General features: G+C 43.0%; 1 protein-coding gene across 1 annotated transcript in view; it reads right to left on the bottom strand.

Moving 5' to 3' along the window:
* The window catches only part of LOC106613408 (gamma-aminobutyric acid receptor subunit gamma-3-like), a 220028-nt gene extending 198466 nt beyond the window's left edge, over positions 1-21562 (bottom strand). Inside the window, exon 1 of the mRNA XM_045688601.1 lies at positions 21431-21562. Within this exon, the coding sequence (XP_045544557.1) occupies positions 21431-21562 (132 nt within the window). The remainder of the gene's footprint in view (positions 1-21430) is intronic.
* Positions 21563-21982: the final 420 nt, after the last annotated feature.

The following is a 21982-nucleotide window of genomic DNA, read 5'->3' as shown; positions in this document are numbered from 1 at the left end:
TATAATTAAATGTTACACATTAAATTTCACCTTTTCCATTTTGTATGACAAAGTGTAATGGATCTTTACTATAGTTCAGTTGGGGTCAGTAATGCATCCTATTGGATGCCAACCGCCGTTAAACCTCACCAGAGAAGAAGAAGAAACTTGCTCTCTTGTTAGGACGACCAGGAAGTGAGACGCTTTGTCTCGCCGCTCTGTAAGTAAACTGCAGCGTAAGAATAGCAAACAATATTTGCTTAATGATAGCATGACTTTCACTATGTAAATATCACTGTGGGTTTACCAATAAAGTTATTATCTGGTTATTAACAGGATCAATGTTTGTAATGTTTCATCATTATGCATTCGATATGGGCTACATGTAACTTTCAATGAGAGTGCCGCAAGCCAATGAATGCACAGGCTGGTAGTAACAATTATAATGCATGGTTTTGACGGGGTAATGTTTAGAATGCAGGGTTTTGACTGGGTAATGTTTAGAATGCAGGATTTTGACTGGGTAATGTTTAGAATGCAGGATTTTGACTGGGTAATGTTTAGAATGCAGGATTTTGACTGGGTAATGTTTAGAATGCAGGGTTTTGACTGGGTAATGTTTAGAATGCAGGATTTTGACTGGGTAATGTTTAGAATGCAGGGTTTTGACGGGGTAATGTTTAGAATGCAGGGTTTTGACTGGGTAATGTTTAGGATGCAAGGTTTTGACAGGGTAATGTTTAGAATGCAGGGTTTTGACAGGGTAATGTTTAGAATGCAGGATTTTGACTGGGTAATGTTTAGAATGCAGGATTTTGACTGGGTAATGTTTAGAATGCAGGATTTTGACGGGGTAATGTTTAGAATGCAGGGTTTTGACTGGGTAATGTTTAGAATGCAGGATTTTGACTGGGTAATGTTTAGAATGCAGGATTTTGACTGGGTAATGTTTAGAATGCAGGATTTTGACGGGGTAATGTTTAGAATGCAGGGTTTTGACTGGATAATGTTTAGAATGCAGGATTTTGACTGGGTAATGTTTAGAATGCAGGGTTTTGACGGGGTAATGTTTAGAATGCAGGGTTTTGACTGGGTAATGTTTAGGATGCAAGGTTTTGACAGGGTAATGTTTAGAATGCAGGGTTTTGACAGGGTAATGTTTAGAATGCAGGGTTTTGACGGGGTAATGTTTAGAATGCAAGGTTTTTACGGGGTAATGTTTAGAATGCAGGGTTTTGACTGGGTAATGTTTAGGATGCAAGGTTTTGACTGGGTAATGTTTAGAATGCAGGGTTTTGACTGGGTTATGTTTAGAATGCAGGGTTTTGACTGGGTTATGTTTAGAATGCAGGGTTTGACTGGGTAATGTTTAGAATGCATGGTTTTGACTGGGTTATGTTTAGAATGCAGGGTTTGACTGGGTAATGTTTAGAATGCATGGTTTTGACAGGGTAATGTTTAGAATGCAGGGTTTTGACAGGGTAATGTTTAGAATGCAGGGTTTTGACAGGGTAATGTTTAGAATGCAGGGTTTTGACAGGGTAATGTTTAGAATGCAGGGTTTTGACTGGGTAATGTTTAGAATGCAGGGTTTTGGCTGGGTAATGTTTAGGATGCAAGGTTTTGGCTGGGTAATGTTTAGGATGCAGGGTTTTGACTGGGTAATGTTTAGAATGCAGGGTTTTGACTGGGTAATGTTTAGAATGCAAGGTTTTGACGGGGTAATGTTTAGAATGCAGGGTTTTGACTGGGTAACGTTTAGAATGCAGGGTTTTGACTGGGTAACGTTTAGAATGCAGGGTTTTGACTGGGTAATGTTTAGAATGCGGGGTTTTGACTGGGTAATGTTTAGAATGCGGGGTTTTGACTGGGTAATGTTTAGAATGCGGGGTTTTGACTGGGTAATGTTTAGAATGCGGGGTTTTGACTGGGTAATCTTTAGAATGCAGGGTTTTGACGGGGTAATGTTTAGAATGCAGGGTTTTGACTGGGTAATGTTTAGAATGCAGGGTTTTGACTGGGTAATGTTTAGAATGCATGGTTTTGACTGGGTAATGTTTAGCATGCAGGGTTTTGACTGGGTAACGTTTAGAATGCAGGGTTTTGACTGGGTAACGTTTAGAATGCAGGGTTTTGACGGGGTAATGTTTAGAATGCAGGGTTTTGACTGGGTAATGTTTAGAATGCAGGGTTTTGACTGGGTAATGTTTAGAATGCAGGGTTTTGACTGGGTAATGTTTAGAATGCAGGGTTTTGACTGGGTACTGATCATGTTACTGGGAGAGGTTGATATCTAGAGGGAGTGCGATGGCAGGGCTGCTGCTGAGATAGTTGCGGGTATAAAATCAAAGATTGTATATTCTAGTAAGGCTCAGCTCAGTGAAGATATGGGCAATCTGATCAATTCGAAGTGAAAGACGCAACAGAAATGTTAAATACTTAAAGAGGTGGGAAAGACTGAGGTACGACAGAGAGAGAAAGAGAGTTGCGACAGACGGAGAGAGATAAGTGTTAGAGAGAGCGCTCGTTTGTATCTCAGTTGATATAGAGCATCGCCCTTGCAACGCCAGAATAATGTGTTCGATTCCCAGGGCCACCTATACATGAAAACATATATGCACTCATGACTGTAACTCGCTTTGGATAAAAGTGTCTCCTAAATAGCATATATTATTATGTTCTATATTAGAGAGAGAGAGAGAGGTACGACAGAGAGAGAGGTACGACAGAGAGGTATGACAGAGAGAGAGAGAGAGAGAGAGAGAGAGAGAGAGGTACGACAGAGACACAGAGAGAGAGAGGTACGACAGAGACACAGAGAGAGAGAGAGAGAGGTACGACAGAGAGAGAGAGGGGTACGACAGAGACACAGAGAGAGAGAGGGGTACGACAGAGACACAGAGAGAGAGAGGGGTACGACAGAGACACAGAGAGAGAGAGAGGGGTACGACAGAGACACACAGAGAGAAAGGGGTACGACAGAGACACACAGAGAGAGAGGGGTACGACAGAGACACAGAGAGAGAGGGGTACGACAGAGACACAGAGAGAGAGGGGTACGACAGAGACACAGAGAGAGAGAGGGGTACGACAGAGACACACAGAGAGAGAGGGGTACGACAGAGACACACAGAGAGAGAGGTACGACAGAGAGAGAGAGAGAGGTACGACAGAGAGAGCAAGAGATGCATATCATGTAATGTCGAATTATTATATTATATCATACCATATACAGTATCATATTATATTGTATATCGTGTCGTATTATATCATATCATATCATATTATATCATATCATATTATATCATAACATATCTTATATCATATCATATTATATCATATCATATTATATCATATCATATTATATTATATCATATTATATCATATTATATCATATATTATATCATATCATATTGTATCATATCATATTATATCATATCATATCATATTACATCATACCATATCATGTTATATTATATCATGTTATATTATATCATGTTATATCATATCATATAATGTTATATCATATCATATCATGTTATATTATATCATGTTATATCATATCATGTTATATCATATCATGTTATATTATATCATATAATATATTATATCTTATCATATTATGTAATATCATATCATATATCATATGATATCATATTATATCATTATATATCATATCATGTTATATCATATCATATGATATTATATCATATCATGTTATATCATATCATATTATATCATATCATATTATGTTATATCATATCATATTATGTCATATCATGTTATATCATATCATGTTATATCATATCATATCATATTATATGATGATAGGGATATATGGTACATTTACATTTTAGTCATTTAGCAGACGCTCTTATCCAGAGCGACTTACAGTAGTAGTACATTTCATTTTTTTCATTTCATACATTTTTGTTTTTTTTTCATACTTGGCCCCCCGTGGGAATCAAACCTACAACCCTGGCGTTGCAAACACCATGCTCTACCAACTGAGCTACAGTTGAAGTCGGAAGTTTACATACACCTCAGTCAAATACATTTCAACTCAGTTTTTCACAATTCCTGACATTTAATCCTAGTAAAAATTCACTGTTTTAGGTCAGTTAGGATCACCACTTTATTTTAAGAATGTGAAATGTCCGAATAATAGAGAGAATGATTTATTTTAGCTTTTATTTCTTTCATCGCATTCCCAGTGGTTCAGAAGTATACATACACTCAATTAGTATTTGGTAGCATTGCCTTTAAATGGTTTAACTTGGGTTAAACATTTCGGGTAGCCTTCCACAAGCTTCCCACAATAAGTTGGGTGAATTTTGGCCCATTCCTCCTGACAGAGCTGGTGTAACTGAGTCAGGTTTGTAGGCCTCCTTGCTCACACACGCTTTTTCAGTTCTGCCCACAAATTTTCTATAGGATTGAGGTCAGGGCTTTGTGATGGCCCCTCCAATACCTTGACTTTGTTGTCCTTAAGCCATTTGCCACAATTTTGGAATTTTGCTTGGGGTCATTGTCCATTTGGAAGATCCATTTGCAACCAAGCTTTAACTTCCTGACTGATGTCTTGAGCTGTTGCTTCAATATATCCACATCATTTTCCGTCCTCATGATGTCATCTATTTTGTGAAGTGCACCAGTCCCTCCTGCAGCAAAGCACCCCCACAACATGATGCTGCCACCCCCGTGCTTCACGGTTGGGATGGTGTTCTTCAGCTTGCAAGCATCCCCCTTTTTCCTCCAAACGTAACGATGGTCATTATGGCCAAACAGTTCTATTTTTGCTTCATCAGACCAGAGGTAATTTCTCAAAAAAGTACGATCTTTGTCCACATGTGCAGTTGCAAACCGTAGTCTGGCTTTTTTATGGCAGTTTTGGAGCAGTGGCTTCTTCCTTGCTGAGCGGCCTTTCAGGTTATATCGATATAGGACTCGTTTTTCTGTGGAGATAGATACTTTTGTACCTGTTTCTAGAGGTCGGCCGATTCATCGGAATGGCCGATTAATTAGGGCCGATTTCACGTTTTCTTAACAATCGGAAATTGGTATTTTTGGACGCCGATTTTATTTTTATTTTTGTTTTTATATATTTTTTAGACCTTTATTTAACTAGGCAAGTCAGTTAAGAACACATTCTTATTTTCAATGACAGACTAGGAACGGTGGGTTAACTGCCTTGTTCAGGGGCAGAACGACAGATTTTTACCTTGTCAGCTCAGGGATTCAATCTTGCAACCTTACGGTTAACTAGCCCAACGCTCTAACCACCTGCTTTACATTGCACTCCACGAGGTTACGCGAATGCAGTAAGAAGCTAAGGTAAGTTGCTAGCTAGCATAAAACTTATCTTATAAAAAACAATCAATCATAATCACTAGTTAACTACACATGGTTGATGATATTACTAGTTTATCTAGCCTGTCCTGCGTTGCATATAATGGCTTAGGTACACGTTGCTCCAACCATAAACATCAATGCCTTTCTTAAAATCAATACACAAGTATATATTTTTAAACCTGCATATTTAGCTAAAAGAAATCCAGGTTAGCAGGCAATATTAACCAGGTGAAATTGTGTCATTTTGCATTCATTGCACGCAGAGTCAGTGTATATGCAACAGTTTGGGTCGCCTGGCTCGTTGCGAACTAATTTGCCAGAATTTTACATAATTATGACATAACACTGAAGGTTGTGCAATGTAACAGGAATAACGTTTTGTTTTCGAGATTATAGTTTCCGGATTCGACCATATTAATGACCTAAGGCTCGTATTTCTGTGTGTTATTATATTATAATTAAGTCTATGATTTGATAGAGCAGTCTGACTGAGCAATGGTAGGCAGCAGCAGGCTCGTAAGCATTCATTCAAAATAGCACTTTCATGCATTTTGCCAGCAGCTCTTCGCAATGCTTCAAGCATTGCGCTGTTTATGACTTCAAGCCTATCAACTCCCAAGATCAGGCTGGTGTAACCGATGTGAAATGGGGTGCGCGCCAATAGCGTTTCAAATGTCACTCGCTCTGAGAGTTGGAGTAGTTTTTTCCCTTCCTCTACATGGGTAACGCTGCTTCGAGGGTGGCTGTTGTCGATGTGTTCCTGGTTCAAGCCCAGGTAGGAGCGAGGAGAGGGACGGAAGCTATACTGTTACACTGGCAATACTAAAGTGCCTATAAGAACATCCAATAGTCAAAGGTATATGAAATACAAATCGTATAGAGAGAAATAGTCCTATAATTCCTATAATATCTACAACCTAAAACATCTTACCTGGGAATATTGAAGACTCATGTAAAAGGAACCACCAGCTTTCATATGTTCTCATGTTCTGAGTAAGGAACTTAAACGTTAGCTTTTTTACATGGCACATATTGCACTTTTACTTTCTTCTCCAACCCTTTGTTTTTGCATTATTTAAACCAAATTGAACATGTTTCATTATTTATTTGAGGCTAAATTGATTTTAATGATGTATTATTAGTTAAAATAAGTGTTCATTCAGTATTGTTGTAATTGTCATTATTAGAAATAAATAAACAAAATCGTCCGATTAATCGGTATCGGCTTTTTTGGCCCTCCAATAATCGGCACCGGCGTTGAAAAATCATAATCGGTCGACCTCTACCTGTTTCCTCCAACATCTTCACAAGGTCCTTTGCTGTTGTTCTGGGATTGATTTGCAATTTTCGCACCAAATTATGTTAATCTCTAGGAGACAGACGCGTCTCCTTCCTGAGCGGTATGACGGCTGTGTGGTCCCTTGGTGTTTATACTTACGTACTATTGTTTGTACAGATGAACGTGGTATCTTCAGGCTTTTGGAAATTGCTGCCAAGGAAGAACCAGACTTGTGGAGGTCTACAATTTTTCTTCTGAGGTCTTGGCTGATTTCTTTTGATTTTACTGTGATGTCAAGCAAAGAGGCACTGAGTTTGAAGGTAGGCCTTGAAATACATCCACAGGTACACCTCCAATTGACTCAAATGATGTCAATTAGCCTACCAGAAGCTTCTAAAGCCATGACATCATTTTCTGGAATTTTCCAAGCTGTTTAAAGGCACAGTCAGCTTAGTGTATGTAAACTTCTGACCCACTGGAATTGTGATACAGTGAATTATAAGTGAAATAATCTGTCTGTAAACAATTGTTGGAAAAATGACTTGTGTCATGCACCAAGTAGATGTCCTAACCGACTTGCCAAAACTATAGTTTGTTAACAACCTAAGTGTATGTAAACTTTCGACTTCAACTGTATCTAGTCTATCACATCAGCTTGCGACACACACACACACACACACACACACACACACACACACACACACGCGCACGCGCGCTGAACCTTTCAGCTTTCAGAGCCTCCAGTGGGAAAAAGGACTGAATAAAACAGTACTATAATCTGAAACAATTATATGAGAGAAATTGTCCTCATCATAGGATATTCCCAATGTCACCGAGACCAACAGCAAACACCGAGACATAAAACCCTGTTAACGTCAGGACTTACAGAAGAAATCGACATTTCAATAAAACGCTTTAAAAACATTTAGAGAATCAAGTTGAGACAAGCCAGCGTAACTTGAAGTCATTAAGCCACTTCCTATTCCTCCAGAGACCATTATTCCATCGTCTCAAATTAATCGGATCTTATCAAATAACGAAACTTTGCAAGACTATTAAATCCTTACTATTAAATAGCCATTTTTATATTCTAGTACGATGGGGGACATGAATCCCTACAGTAGAAGGTTTACTACTCTGCTGGAGTAGGTGTGAAATCACTCTACAGCAGGTTTAGCAGGTTGGCATTAGTGGGATGAATCATGTACTGGGAGGTAGCACTGCAGAGTGGTCGCTAGCTGGCACAGCCACAAAGTCATCCATTTTAAACCTCATTTTGACTTTGCAGCTGCTCCATCTAGCAGAAATCACTCAGTTCTGCCTCCTGGGCAAGGCTCATTTATTTTATTTTTTAACTAGGCAAGTCAGTTAAGAAGACAAATTCTTATTTACAATGACGGTCTACCCCGGCCAAACCCTAACCCGGACGACGCTGGGGCCAATTGTGCACCGTCCAATCACGGCCGGTTGTGATACAGCCTGGAATCAAACCAGGGTCTGTAGTGACGCCTCTAGCACTGAGATGCATTGCCTTAGACTGCTGCACCACTCGGGAACTCATGCCAATAAACATCAACCTGTGCAGGCTTCCTGTCATCTGGAATGACTGCATACAAATGAAAGATTTCCCTCATATGAGAAAGAAAGAGAAAGAGAAAGAGAAAGAGAGAAAGAGAGACAGACAGACAGAGATTGGATCAATCCTCCCGTCGCTGGGCTTTATGACAGAATAAATGTTAGTAATACGGAGACAGAGAATTTTTTTTTTTACAACGTATTTTAATGACGTTAATGAAGACCTCTCTGGGGGTGTAGGGGGAATCAGTGGGAAGAACCCTTTCCCTCAGAGCACCTCTGGCCAAGGAGGAGGGGGGGGACACAAATTAACTGGGCATAGCAAATATGTTGCCTGATTCCGTTTTTTCCCAAATTTAATTTTCTCCATTTTGTTTTACAAGTTCGAAAATTTGACCATGTTTTTTTCAACAACGTTTAAACCACATCAGAAGATCACCTTTGAAGTCTGGGAAAAATAGAAGACATTTCAATTTTGAGGGTGTAGTTATGCTTTAATTCCAGTGCAGCACCAGCAAGAGATCGCTGTTTGGCTAGCAACGTTTCTGTAGCGATCATGTGATTTGCAGAGTTTGCTAAAACAAATGGCCACTGGATTGATGCAAATAATCACAATATTATTCTGCCAGGTAGGCATACGCTACTTTATAGTTAACATTTAATAATTAGGAAGGTTTATGGGAAAGCTTTTACTTCTCTACCAGAAGATGGTGATCATTAGCATCATCGCTAATGGCTACATAAAGAGTAGAGACACACAGGGGTATTTCTGTGCCGTTTTCAGAGAGTTGGATAAAAAACTATGTATCACTGATTCTGATTGATTGAACTGAAAAGGCTTCAGAACTCTCATTCAAATTAAAACATCTAAACTATAGTTGTTACGTGTGAAAACTGAAATATGTTTTCATTAAAAAAAAAAAAAAAAAAATTGTCTTCCCCTTTAGCCTACGTATCAGATTAATCTACTGGGTTGTTACTAGGGGAATGACCTGGCTATACTCGTAATCATACTGTATCTGTAAATTGACAGTTGAAAACATAAAAGTGTTTTTATTATGCCTGACTAGGTAAAAAAATACCAACCATGCTGCAGATTAGGAGCAGCATGCAGAGGTGTGTCTGCGTGTGACTGGATCTGTGTCCTGTCCTCAAAACCTTACAGCTGGGGTGGACAAGTGTGCTGCCACTCAGCGTTTCTTCTTCTTTCCCTACTCTCGCTTCACTTGTTAGATATTATGCACATTGACAGCTTGCTAGCAAACGTCCACGCCTATTGATTTATCATGGTAGCGGGCTAACAGGAGGCAGAACTAATCTAAATGATCAGACGTGCGACGAGAAGTGATCGAGTGAAATATGAAGCAAGTGAATCGAGAGAGCTTCGCTCTATCCAATCAGAGCAGCGAGATCAACGTACAGCCCGTCCTTCACTTTACACTCAGGCAAACTAGCCAGATGAGTTATTTAGAGAACAGAGCACAATCCTGAGGAGAAAGACGACATGCTTTTGCCTTTAGCTGCCTCCTTGTAGCTGTTTACTTGGTGTTCACAATTCTTCAACTTCATTACGCTATTGTTCTAAATTAAATCACCCTCATCATAATTATGGCCTGTGGTGCCCCATGTGCTCCTCTGTGTGTGTGTGTGTGTGTGTGTGTGTGTGTGTGTGTGTGTGTGTGTGTGTGTGAGTATCCATAGCGACAGCTCCATTACGGCTGCTCATTGAAAAAAAACGTGAGAGACGTTAGCTAGCTACTTTTTGTCACTCTAAAATTTTGACAAACAGCTGTCATTTTTGATTGGCAGCAGATGTTTTTTTAATTTATTTTTTGGGATTTCCGATTGGACTAACAGAGAAGTTGAGGAAGATTTCATGAGCTCCCAACTTTTTGGTCAAAGTTGCATTAGTTGAATTACCAGTGAATGGAATGTTGAAAGTGATGACATCACAATGGGGCCTTTAGAATGACGAGGAAATGAAAGTGGATGGAGGAGAAAAACAAGGACCAAAACAAAGGACCAAAAAGTATTGTCACAAGCGTCGCATTGAAGAGACCAAGGCGCAGAGTGTTCAGTGCTCATCATTTACTTTTAATGAAAGCACTTCACACAAAAAAAAATATATAAAAATAAACAACAGCCAAACAGTTCTGTCAGGTATACTAACAAACTAAACAGAAAGCAACCAACCCACAAAACCCAAAGGAAAACAGGCTGCCTAAGTATGGCTTCCAATCAGAGACAACCAAATACACCTGCCTCTGATTGGAAACCATACTCGGCCCAAACATGGAAAACGAAACATAGAAATAGAAAACAAATTCCCCTTGAACCAAAAAAAACCCCGAAACACCCAACACAACCCCCCTGCCACGCCCTGACCATACTACTATGGCAAAATGACACTTTTCACTGGTCAGGACGTGACAGGTATAACATATATAAAAAAGTTGCAGACTAGCAACTCAATCCAGACCGATCTGCATGTTTTTAATGTTTGAATGACGTTTCTAGTTTAAATGGTGTAGGAGGATTAGCGATCCAAAGGAAGCCTCACTACTAAGATTACCTGGACAGGTGGGACTAGATTCTAAATCAGCACTCCCACTCAACCCCACTACTACCTGGACAGGTGGGACTAGATTCTAGATCAGCACTCACTCAAGCCCCACTACTACCTGGACAGGTGGGACTAGATTCTAGATGAGCACTCCCACTCAAGTCCCACTACTACCTGGACAGAGAGGGGGACTAGATTCTAGATGAGCACTCCCACTCAAGCCCTACTACTTCCTGGACAGAGGGGACTAGATTCTAGATGAGCACTCCCACTCAAGCCCCACTACTACCTGGACAGGTGGGACTAGATTCTAGATGAGCACTCCCACTCAAGCCCCACTACTACCTGGACAGAGAGGGGGACTAGATTCTAGATCAGCACTCCCACTCAAGCCCCACTACTACCCGGACAGGTGGGACTAGATTATAGATGAGCACTCCCACTCAAGCCCCACTACTACCTGGACAGAGAGGGGGACTAGATTCTAGATCAGCACTCCCACTCAAGCCCCACTACTACCCGGACAGGTGGGACTAGATTCTATATCAGCACTCCTACTCAAGCCCCACAACTACCTGGACAGGTGGAACTAGATTCTAGATGAGCACTCCCACTCAAGCCCCACTACTACCTGGACAGGTGGGACTAGATTCTAGATCAGCACTTCCACTCAAGCCCCACTACTACCTGGACAGGTGGGACTAGATTCTAGATGAGCACTCCCACTCAAGCTCCACTACTACCTGGACAGAGACGGGGACTAGATTCTAGATCAGCACTCCCACTCAAGCCCCACTACTACCTGGGACAGGTGGGGACTAGATTCTAGATCAGCACTTCCACTCAAGCCCCACTACTAGCTGGACAGAGAGGGGGACTAGATTCTAGATCAGCACTTCCACTCAAGCCCCACTACTACCTGGACAGGTGGGGACTAGATTCTAGATGAGCACTCCCACTCAAGCCCCACTACTACCTGGACAGAGAGGGGGACTAGATTCTAGATCAGCACTCCCACTCAAGCCCCACTACTACCTGGACAGGTGGGACTAGATTATAGATGAGCACTCCCACTCAAGCCCCACTACTACCTGGACAGAGAGGGGGACTAGATTCTAGATCAGCACTCCCACTCAAGCCCCACTACTACCCGGACAGGTGGGACTAGATTATAGATGAGCACTCCCACTCAAGCCCCACTACTACCTGGACAGAGAGGGGGACTAGATTCTAGATCAGCACTTCCACTCAAGCCCCACTACTACCTGGACAGAGAGGGGGACTAGATTCTAGATCAGCACTTCCACTCAAGCACCACTACTACCTGGACAGGTGGGGACTAGATTCTAGATGAGCACTCCCACTCAAGCCCCACTACTACCTGGACAGGGGGGACTAGATTCTAGATCAGCACTCCCACTCAAGCCCCACTACTACCTGGACAGGTGGGACTAGATTCTAGATGAGCACTCCCACTCAAGCCCCACTACTACCTGGACAGGTGGGACTAGATTCTAGATCAGCACTTCCACTCAAGCCCCACTACTACCTGGACAGGTGGGACTAGATTCTAGATCAGCACTTCCACTCAAGCCCCACTACTACCTGGACAGGTGGGACTAGATTCTAGATGAGCACTCCCACTCAAGCCCCACTACTACCTGGACAGAGACGGGGACTAGATTCTAGATCAGCACTCCCACTCAAGCCCCACTACTACCTGGGACAGGTGGGGACTAGATTCTAGATCAGCACTTCCACTCAAGCCCCACTACTACCTGGACAGAGAGGGGGACTAGATTCTAGATCAGCACTTCCACTCAAGCCCCACTACTACCTGGACAGGTGGGGACTAGATTCTAGATGAGCACTCCCACTCAAGCCCCACTACTACCTGGACAGGGGGGACTAGATTCTAGATCAGCACTCCCACTCAAGCCCCACTACTACCTGGACAGGTGGGACTAGATTATAGATGAGCACTCCCACTCAAGCCCCACTACTACCTGGACAGAGAGGGGGACTAGATTCTAGATCAGCACTCCCACTCAAGCCCCACTACTACCCGGACAGGTGGGACTAGATTATAGATGAGCACTCCCACTCAAGCCCCACTACTACCTGGACAGAGAGGGGGACTAGATTCTAGATCAGCACTCCCACTCAAGCCCCACTACTACCCGGACAGGTGGGACTAGATTCTATATCAGCACTCCTACTCAAGCCCCACAACTACCTGGACAGGTGGAACTAGATTCTTGAGATGCTTGGTACAAATGGTTTCTCTCTTTCAAGATGTCTATGAACTCTGTCTGTAACTTTACAAATTAGATTAATCTGTCCATTGAGTATTTTTATATCCACTGTGGTGGTGTGATTTGGCTCTATGTCCACAGTGAGCCAAGTGTATAATCATTAATGCATTCTCTCTCTTCCTTACTACTGTATTCCCTATATAGTGTACCACTTTAGACCAGAGCCCTATGGAACCCTATTCCCTTTTTATAGTGCACTACTTTAGATCAGAGCCCTGTGGCACTCTATTCCCTTTATAGTGCACTACTTTAGATCAGAGCCCTGTGGCACCCTATTCCCTTTATAGTGCACTACTTTAGATCATAGCCCTATGGCACCTTATTCCCTTATTATAGTGCACTACTTTTGACCAGAGCCCTATGGCACCCTATTCCCTTTATAGTGCAGTACTTTAGATCATAGTCCTATCGCACCCTATTCTCTTTATAGTGCACTACTTTAGACCAGAGCCCTATGGCACCCTATTCCCTATATATAGTGCACTACTTTTGACCAGGGCCAGTAGGTTCCTATATAGAGACTAGAGTGCCATTTGAGATGCAAACTAGGAATTTTATACATCTACATGGACACTATAATTGTCCCATGGAGAAGCAGTTCTCTGCACGGATGCTCTGAGCTCTCTCTCTCTCTCTCTCTCTCTCTCTGTAGATCCCTGCAGAGGAACACTGATGTACTAGCTAGGGGACCTACATCAACGGTGCTGTGGAGCACAGCCTCCAAAACACACTTAGCCTGTGTGTGTTTTATACCCCTGTTCGCTCCTCTCCCTGTAACTTTTACAGATGCTTTCCTACCCCTTGGCTACAACAGTTCTACTTTAGTGTACCCTGTACGCACAACCCATGTGGAATTTCCGGATCTCTGACATCGTTTGGAACTGCCGATCTGCGGTCAAGAACGCTGAGTTCCACTCAGCCTAGGCTGCCCTTCAGACCCTTGACTTTTTGGCCCTGGCGGAGATATGGATCAACCCCAGAGAACACTGCTACTCCAGCTGCTCTTTCTTCATCTGACTACGTTTTCTCTCCTAGTCCGAGAGCATCTGGTCGTCACGGTGGGGGAACAGGGCTACTCATTTCTCCTAACTGGAGATTTTCTCTTTTCTCCATCTCCTCATTTAAATTCCATTCTGTCACTGTCACTTGTCCACTCAAGCTTAACATTGTAATCTATCCCTCAACAGGTGCCCTTGGAGAGTTCCTCAATGAGGTCATTTCCCGACGATGGCTCACCGCTCTTCGTACTTGGCAACTTCAACCTACCGACTGACTTTGCAAAAATTTTTTCCAACCCTCTTTCCCCTCCTTGCCTCTTTTGACCGCATCCTCTCCTCCAACTCACAAGGCAGGCAATACGCTTGACCTCATCTTTACTACAGGCTGTTTATCTACTGTAAACCCCCTCCAGGTCTCTGTTCTCCTACTAATCCCACTGTAACCCCCCTCCAGGTCTCTGTTCATCTACTAATCTCACTGCAACCCCCCTCCAGGTCTCTGTTCTCCTACTAATCTCACTGTAACCCCCTCCAGGTCTCTGTTCTCCTACTAATCTCACTGTAACCCCATCCAGGTCTCTGTTCTCCTACTAATCTCACTGTAACCCCCCTCCAGGTCTCTGTTCTCCTACTAATCTCACTGTAACACCCCTCCAGGTCTCTGTTCTCCTACTAATCTCACTGTGACCCCCCTCCAGGTCTCTGTTCTCCTACTAATCTCACTGCAACCCCCCTCCAGGTCTCTCTTCTCCTACTAATCTCACTGTGACCCCCCTCCAGGTCTCTGTTCTCCCACTAATCTCACTGTAACCCCCCTCCAGGTCTCTGTTCTCCCTCCAGGTCTCTGTTCTCCTACTAATCTCACTGTAACCCCCCTCCAGGTCTCTGTTCTCCTACTAATCTCACTGTAGCCCCTCTCCAGGTCTCTGATCACTATTTTGTTCCCTTTCCTGTCTCCTTTCCTCCAACCCTAACCACTCAGCCCCTACCCAGATGGTCATGCACTGTCGCAATCTTCACTCTGTCTCTCTCCCATACTCTCTCCTCTTCTATCCTATCATCTTTCCCTTCTGTTAAATCCATCTCCCTACTGTCCCTACTGGCTCCTGATTCTGCCTCTTCGACCCTACTTTCCTCCGCATCCTATGAATCTCACTGTTGCCTTTCCTCCCGGCCGGCCCGGCCCTCCCATCCTGTTCAGTGACTGAGTGACTAACTGCAAGCTCTTAGAATAGAGCTGTGGGCAGTTGAGCAAAACTAAACTTCCGGAGAACCTATCATCCTTTCACTACCTCCTCCCTACCTTCTGTTCCTCTGTAAAGTGACTTTTTATTACTCTAATAAATATCAAGCTTCTGCCTCTAACCCTAGGAATATCTTCACTCAGCCTATTGAGTCCACAGGTCCCACTCACAGAGTACTGCTCTACACCTTGACCTCTTTCTCCCTTCTCACTCCATCCGCTCCTCATTCACTCAGCCTATTGAGTCCACTGGTCCCACTCACAGAGTACTACTCTACACCTTGACCTCTTTCTCCCCTCTCACTCCATACAACATCCGCTCCTCATTCACTCAGCCTATTGAGTCCACAGGTCCCACTCACAGAGTACTACTCTACACCTTGACCTCTTTCTCCCCTCTCACTCCGTACAACATCCGCTCCTCGTTCACTCAGCCTATTGAGTCCACTGGTCCCACTCACAGAGTACTACTCTACACCTTGACCTCTTTCTCCCCTCTCACTCCATACAACATCCGCTCCTCATTCACTCAGCCTATTGAATCCACAGGTCCCACTCACAGAGAACTACTCTATACCTTGACCTCTTTCTCCCCTCTATCTCCGGATGAAATCCTGCGACGTGCGGCGGCCCAATAACCTGCCCCCTCAACCCCATCCCCTTCTCCCTTCTCCAGACCTTCTCCCATTCCTTATCAACTCATCCCTGACCACTGGCTGTCCCCCCTCTGAGTTCAAGATGGCCAGAGTCGCTCCCCTCCTCAAGAAACCAACACTCGACCCCTCTGACGTCAAAAGCTACAGACCGGTATCCCTTTTTTTGCCGTCACCTTTGAGCGTTTTAAACATGTTGGCTGGAGTTTTACTGTTATCTATTTTCAGGGAAGGAGAGTTGTGTCGTGTCTTTGGGGCACCATTAAACTGAAGACATGTTTATCAAAATAACTCCCTGTAATTATTATCACGCGATTAAACTGATTAATCGTTTAATTGTAATTCACTAGGAGATCGGGGCACCAAGGAAAATATTCAGATTACAAAGTTATAATTTTCCTAATATAACTTTCCTATATTATAACATTATATATTATATTATATTATATTATAGCATAGGCCGATTATCTTCTGGTTTAAATGGTGTATTTTACCTCGCGTCCAGTCTCATTCCAAACGTCGTAATTGTTGTATCTGCACGAATCCAGCCTTTAGTAAAGTCATCCATACATCAATTGTCTTAAAATCATTTATTTACTAAACTAAGTAATTCACAGAAAGCATACAAACAGTAATTATCGTCACAAAGAATTGGTAGAGTAATGTGCCCTAGTGGGCTAAACAGGCATGGCGGCCTGTTAACCTGTTAGGGCTAGGGGGCAGCATTGACACGGCTGGATAAAAAACATACCCGATTTAATCTGGTTACCACTCCTACCCAGTAACTAGAATATGCATATACTTATTACATATGGATAGAAAACACCCTACATTTTCTAAAACTGTTTGAATGGTGTCTGTGAGTATAACAGAACTCAAATGGCAGGTCAAAACCTGAGAGATTCCTTTACAGGAAGTGGCCTGTCTGACCATTTGTTGAACTTCTTTTCCATCTCTATCATTTACTAAGGATCTCTGCTCTAACGTGACACTTCCCACGTCGTCCATAGGCGCTCAGAGCCCGGGAAAAAACAGAATGTCGTCATTCCAGCCCCAGGCTGAAACACATTATCGCCTTTCTCAAGTGGCCGATCAAGGGACACTGGCTTATGCGCGTGACCCCGACCGCCCCCGCCTTTGGGATTTTTTTCCTCTGTTTGCCGAAAAGGAGATTCCCTGTCGGAATATTATCGCTTTTCTACGAGAAAAATGTCGTAAAAATTGATTTTAAACAGCGGTTGACATGCTTCGAAGTACGGTAATGGAATACTTAGAATTTTATTGTCACGAATTGCGCCATGCGCATGACACTTGTTTACTATTTCGGATAGTGTCTGGAACGCACGAACAAAACGCCGCTATTCGGATATAACGATGGATTATTTTGGACCAAACCAACATTTGTTATTGAAGTAGCAGTCCTGGGTGTGTATTCTGACGAAGACAACAAAAGGTAATCAAACTTTTATAATAGTAAATATGATTATGGTGAGTGCTAAACTTGCCGGGTGTCTAAATAGCGAGCCCGTGATGCCTGGGCTATGTACTTAGAATATTGCAAAATGTGCTTTCACCAAAAGCTATTTTAAAATCGGACATATCGAGTGCATAGAGGAGGTCTGTATCTATAATTCTTAAAATAATTGTTATGCTTTTTGTGAACGTTTATCGTGAGTAATTTAGTAAAATGTTAGCGAATTCCCCGGAAGTTTGCGGGGGGTATGCTAGTTCTGAACGTCACATGCTAATGTAAAAAGCTGTTTTTTGATATAAATATGAACTTGATTGAACAAAACATGCATGTATTGTATAACATAATGTCCTAGGGTTGTCATCTGATGAAGATCATCAAAGGTGAGTGCTGCATTTAGCTGTCTTCTGGGTTTTTGTGACATTATATGCTAGCTTGAAAAATGGGTGTCTGATTATTTCTGGCTTGGTACTCTGCTGACATAATCTAATGTTTTGCTTTCGTTGTAAAGCCTTTTTGAAATCGGACAGTGTGGTTAGATTAACGAGAGTCTTGTCTTTAAATGGCTGTAAAATAGTCATATGTTTGAGAAATTGAAGTAATAGGATTTTTAAGGTTTTGAAAATCGCGCCACAGGATAGCAGTGGCTGTTACGTAGGTGGGACGAATTCGTCCTGCCTAGCCTAGAGAGGTTAAACAAAGGGTCATAAAGGGCAGCTGAGGAGGCACACAGAGTTCATTAATATTAACAATTGATATGCTCACCCTTTGCACATGAACGCTCACTCATTCGTGAACAATTGCAATCAATATATATTTACGCTCAGTGTGTCGTCGGGATCCTTGTTGGAGAGTTGTTCTGTTGGAGAGTTCTCTCTCTCTCGGTTAGAATGGATCTTTCAAAGCGGCATTCATTAATGTCGTTATAGAATGGATGTTTCGTTGGTCTTCGCGTTCAATGATATAATTTCTAGCTGCAGACTAATAATAATATCAAAGACTTGTTCTTATTCTGTCGGTCTCGATAGTCTAAAAGTTTAACCACGTGGTATAGGTAACTTTCAGTAGAGGAATTGGGTGGTCAAACCTTGGCTCTCTCTTCTGAGGTAAGCTGTTCTAAAGAAAGTAAATCAGGGTGGGGTTTTATACGTGAACATAGAACAGGCTTGTCACATGACGCCTGGTCCTGTCTGTGTCCATGGGGGGCGTGCCGATGCTTTGAACAGAAATACATTCTATCACATTAACATCAGTACATGGCATCTCAACGTATTCCAAATAGCTTTAGCCTTATTAATACATTTTATACAACCATTTGGATGCAAGTCCCATAGCTGAGGCTATTATATAAACCGTTTTATGGTAATATGGCTATATTGTCTCTTCTGAGTATCACAAAATTGTACCAAGCGGACCAGTTCATAGCTGGATTCTTCACAAATTTTTTATACCTTCTCCAGAACATAAATGTCGTTCGGTTCCCCAATTCTGTGAGTTGGAAGAATTTCCTGTGTCTCTCTATGAAACCCCTCTGTGTCTCAACTGGGCCATGTGGCAAGAGATTCTCCTCTAGAATTTTACCACCCCTTCACACAGGGCCTGTGTGGGGGGAGGTAGGTTGGGGGATGGTGCAAGGGGGAGGGGGTCAACTGTCCTCCCTGTACTCAAAAAGGGCAACGTCATGACAGTTGTGACAGGTCGACTCTGGCAAATAGTATATATTTTCAGCACAGAACACTTGAGCGTGCTGTTTCTGACCAACTATCTTGTTATCTCTCTCAGAAGGATTTTCTTCACCCTAACCAGTCAGGCTTCAAGACTGGTCACTAAACCGAGGCCGCTCTCCTCTGTTGTCACGGAGACTCTCCGCACCGCCAAAGCTGACTCTCTCTCCTCTGTTCTCATCCTCCTAGATCTATCCACTGCCTTCAACACAGTGAACCATCAGATCCTCCTCTCCACCCTCTCAGGGCTGGGCGTCTCAGGCTCTGCCTCCTCTCCACCCTCTCAGGGCTGGGCGTCTCAGGCTCTGCCTCCTCTCCACCCTCTCAGGGCTGGGCGTCTCAGGCTCTGCACACTCCTGGTTTGCATCCTACCTGACATGCCGCTCTTACCAGGTGGCGTGGAGAGGATCTGTGTCTGCACCATGTTCTCTCCCTACTGGTGTCCCCCAGTGCTCGGTTCTAGGCCCTCTCCTCTTTTCTCTCGACACCAAGTCACTCGGTTCAGTCATATCTTCACATGGTCTCTCCTATCATTGCTTTGCAGATAACACTCAACTACTTTTCTCATTCCCCCCTTCTGACACCCAGGTGGCGACACGCATCTCTGCGTGCCTGGCAGACATCTCAGCTTGGATGTCAAACCATTAATTCAACTCAAACTCAACAAGACGGGGCTGCTCTTCCTCTCTGGTAAGGTTTGCCCGATCAAAGACGTTGCCATCACCATCGGCAAATGTAGATTACGAAAGTTCAATCAGGAAGACTGGTCTGAAGGCATATTTAACTTTATCAAGCAGCATAACATAATTAACTGTATTACTAGACTACGGACAAATGTATCATCATCAGCATAGCATCTTGTTCGTCTCCTCTTCCATGTGTGGAATGTCCTTCATCTACACTATCTAGTCTATCACAGGACCACTGAAGTATCTAGTCTATCACAGGACCACTGAAGTATCTAGTCTGTCACAGGACCACTGAAGTTTCTAGTCTATCACAGGACCACTGAAGTATCTAGTCTATCACAGGACCACTGACTGATGTATCTAGTCTATCACAGGACCACTGACTGATGTATCTAGTCTATCACAGGACCACTGACTGATGTATCTAGTCTATCACAGGACCACTGAAGTATCTAGTCTATCACAGGACCACTGAAGTATCTAGTCTGTCACAGGACCACTGAAGTATCTAGTCTGTCACAGGACCACTGAAGTATCTAGTCTATCACAGGACCACTGAAGTATCTAGTCTATCACAGGACCACTGACTGAAGTATCTAGTCTATCACAGGACCACTGAAGTATCTTGTCTATCACAGGACCACTGAAGTATCTAGTCTATCACAGGACCACTGAAGTATCTAGTCTATCACAGGACCACTGAAGTATCTAATCTATCACAGGACCACTGAAGTATCTAGTCTGTCACAGGACCACTGATTGAAGTATCTAGTCTATCACAGGACCACTGATTGAAGTATCTAGTCTATCACAGGACCACTGACTGAAGTATCTAGTCTATCACAGGACCACTGAAGTATCTAGTCTATCACAGGACCACTGAAGTATCTAGTCTATCATCGGACCACTGAAGTTTCTGGTCTAGCACTGATTTGTGTCAAGAACTGCAACGCTGCTGCATTTTTTTCACGCTCAACAGTTTCCCATAGGTATCAAGAATGGTCCACCACCTAAAGGACATCCAGTCAACTTGACATAATTGTGGAAAGCATTGGAATCAACATTGGCCAGTATCCCTGTGGATCTCTTTCCCGACGAATTGAAGCTGTTTGGAGGGCAAAAGGCTGACCTTAAATGTTTTGTACACTCAGTGTATACATACTGTACAAAGCACTGAAATAAAAAAAATGCACACTATAGTTGCTATAATAAACTATTACGGGTAGTTTAGATAGAGAAATAGCTAGTAATTATTTGTTTTTCTTCAGCAAACTACTTGGCGTCACTTGGCGTTTCAAACAGCGGGCTGGCAGTGCCAAACAGTTGTCGTCACTGGCACGGAATCGTTTGTTATCTGAGCCTTCGGCTGTAGAAACACATTGACTTTCCACGTCACATTTTATGCATCATATCACTTGATACCACCCTCTGTCCCCTTCTACCCTTACTGGCTGAGGAACAAAGATACATTCAGTCATATTCACCCTGGTATCACCCTCGTCTTTACAGTCATATTCACCCTGGTATCACCCTCGTCTCTACAGTCATATTCACCCTGGTATCACCCTCGTCTCTACAGTCATATTCACCCTGGCATCACCCTCGTCTCTACAGTCATATTCACCCTGCATCACCCTCATCTCTACAGTCATATTCACCCTGGCATCACCCTCGTCTCTACAGTCATATTCACCCTGCATCACCCTCATCTCTACAGTCATATTCACCCTGGTATCACCCTCGTCTCTACAGTCATATTCACCCTGGTATCACCCTCGTCTCTACAGTCATATTCACCCTGGTATGACCCTCAGCTCTACAGTCATATTCACCCTGGTATCACCCTCGTCTCTACAGTCATATTCACCCTGGTATCACCCTACTGTCATATTCACCCTGGTATCACCCTCGTCTCTACAGTCATATTCACCCTGGTATGACCCTCGTCTCTACAGTCATATTCACCCTGGTATCACCCTCGTCTCTACAGTCATATTCACCCTGGTATCACCCTCAGCTCTACAGTCATATTCACCCTGGTATCACCCTCGTCTCTACAGTCATATTCACCCTGGTATCACCCTCGTCTCTACAGTCATATTCACCCTGGTATCACCCTCGTCTCTACAGTCATATTCACC

The sequence above is a fragment of the Salmo salar genome, chromosome ssa10 (genome assembly GCF_905237065.1).
Source record: "Salmo salar chromosome ssa10, Ssal_v3.1, whole genome shotgun sequence".
Lineage (NCBI taxonomy): Eukaryota > Metazoa > Chordata > Actinopteri > Salmoniformes > Salmonidae > Salmo > Salmo salar.
The sequence above is the reverse complement of the archived record's forward strand: the minus strand, read 5'-3'. Positions and strand labels throughout refer to the sequence as shown.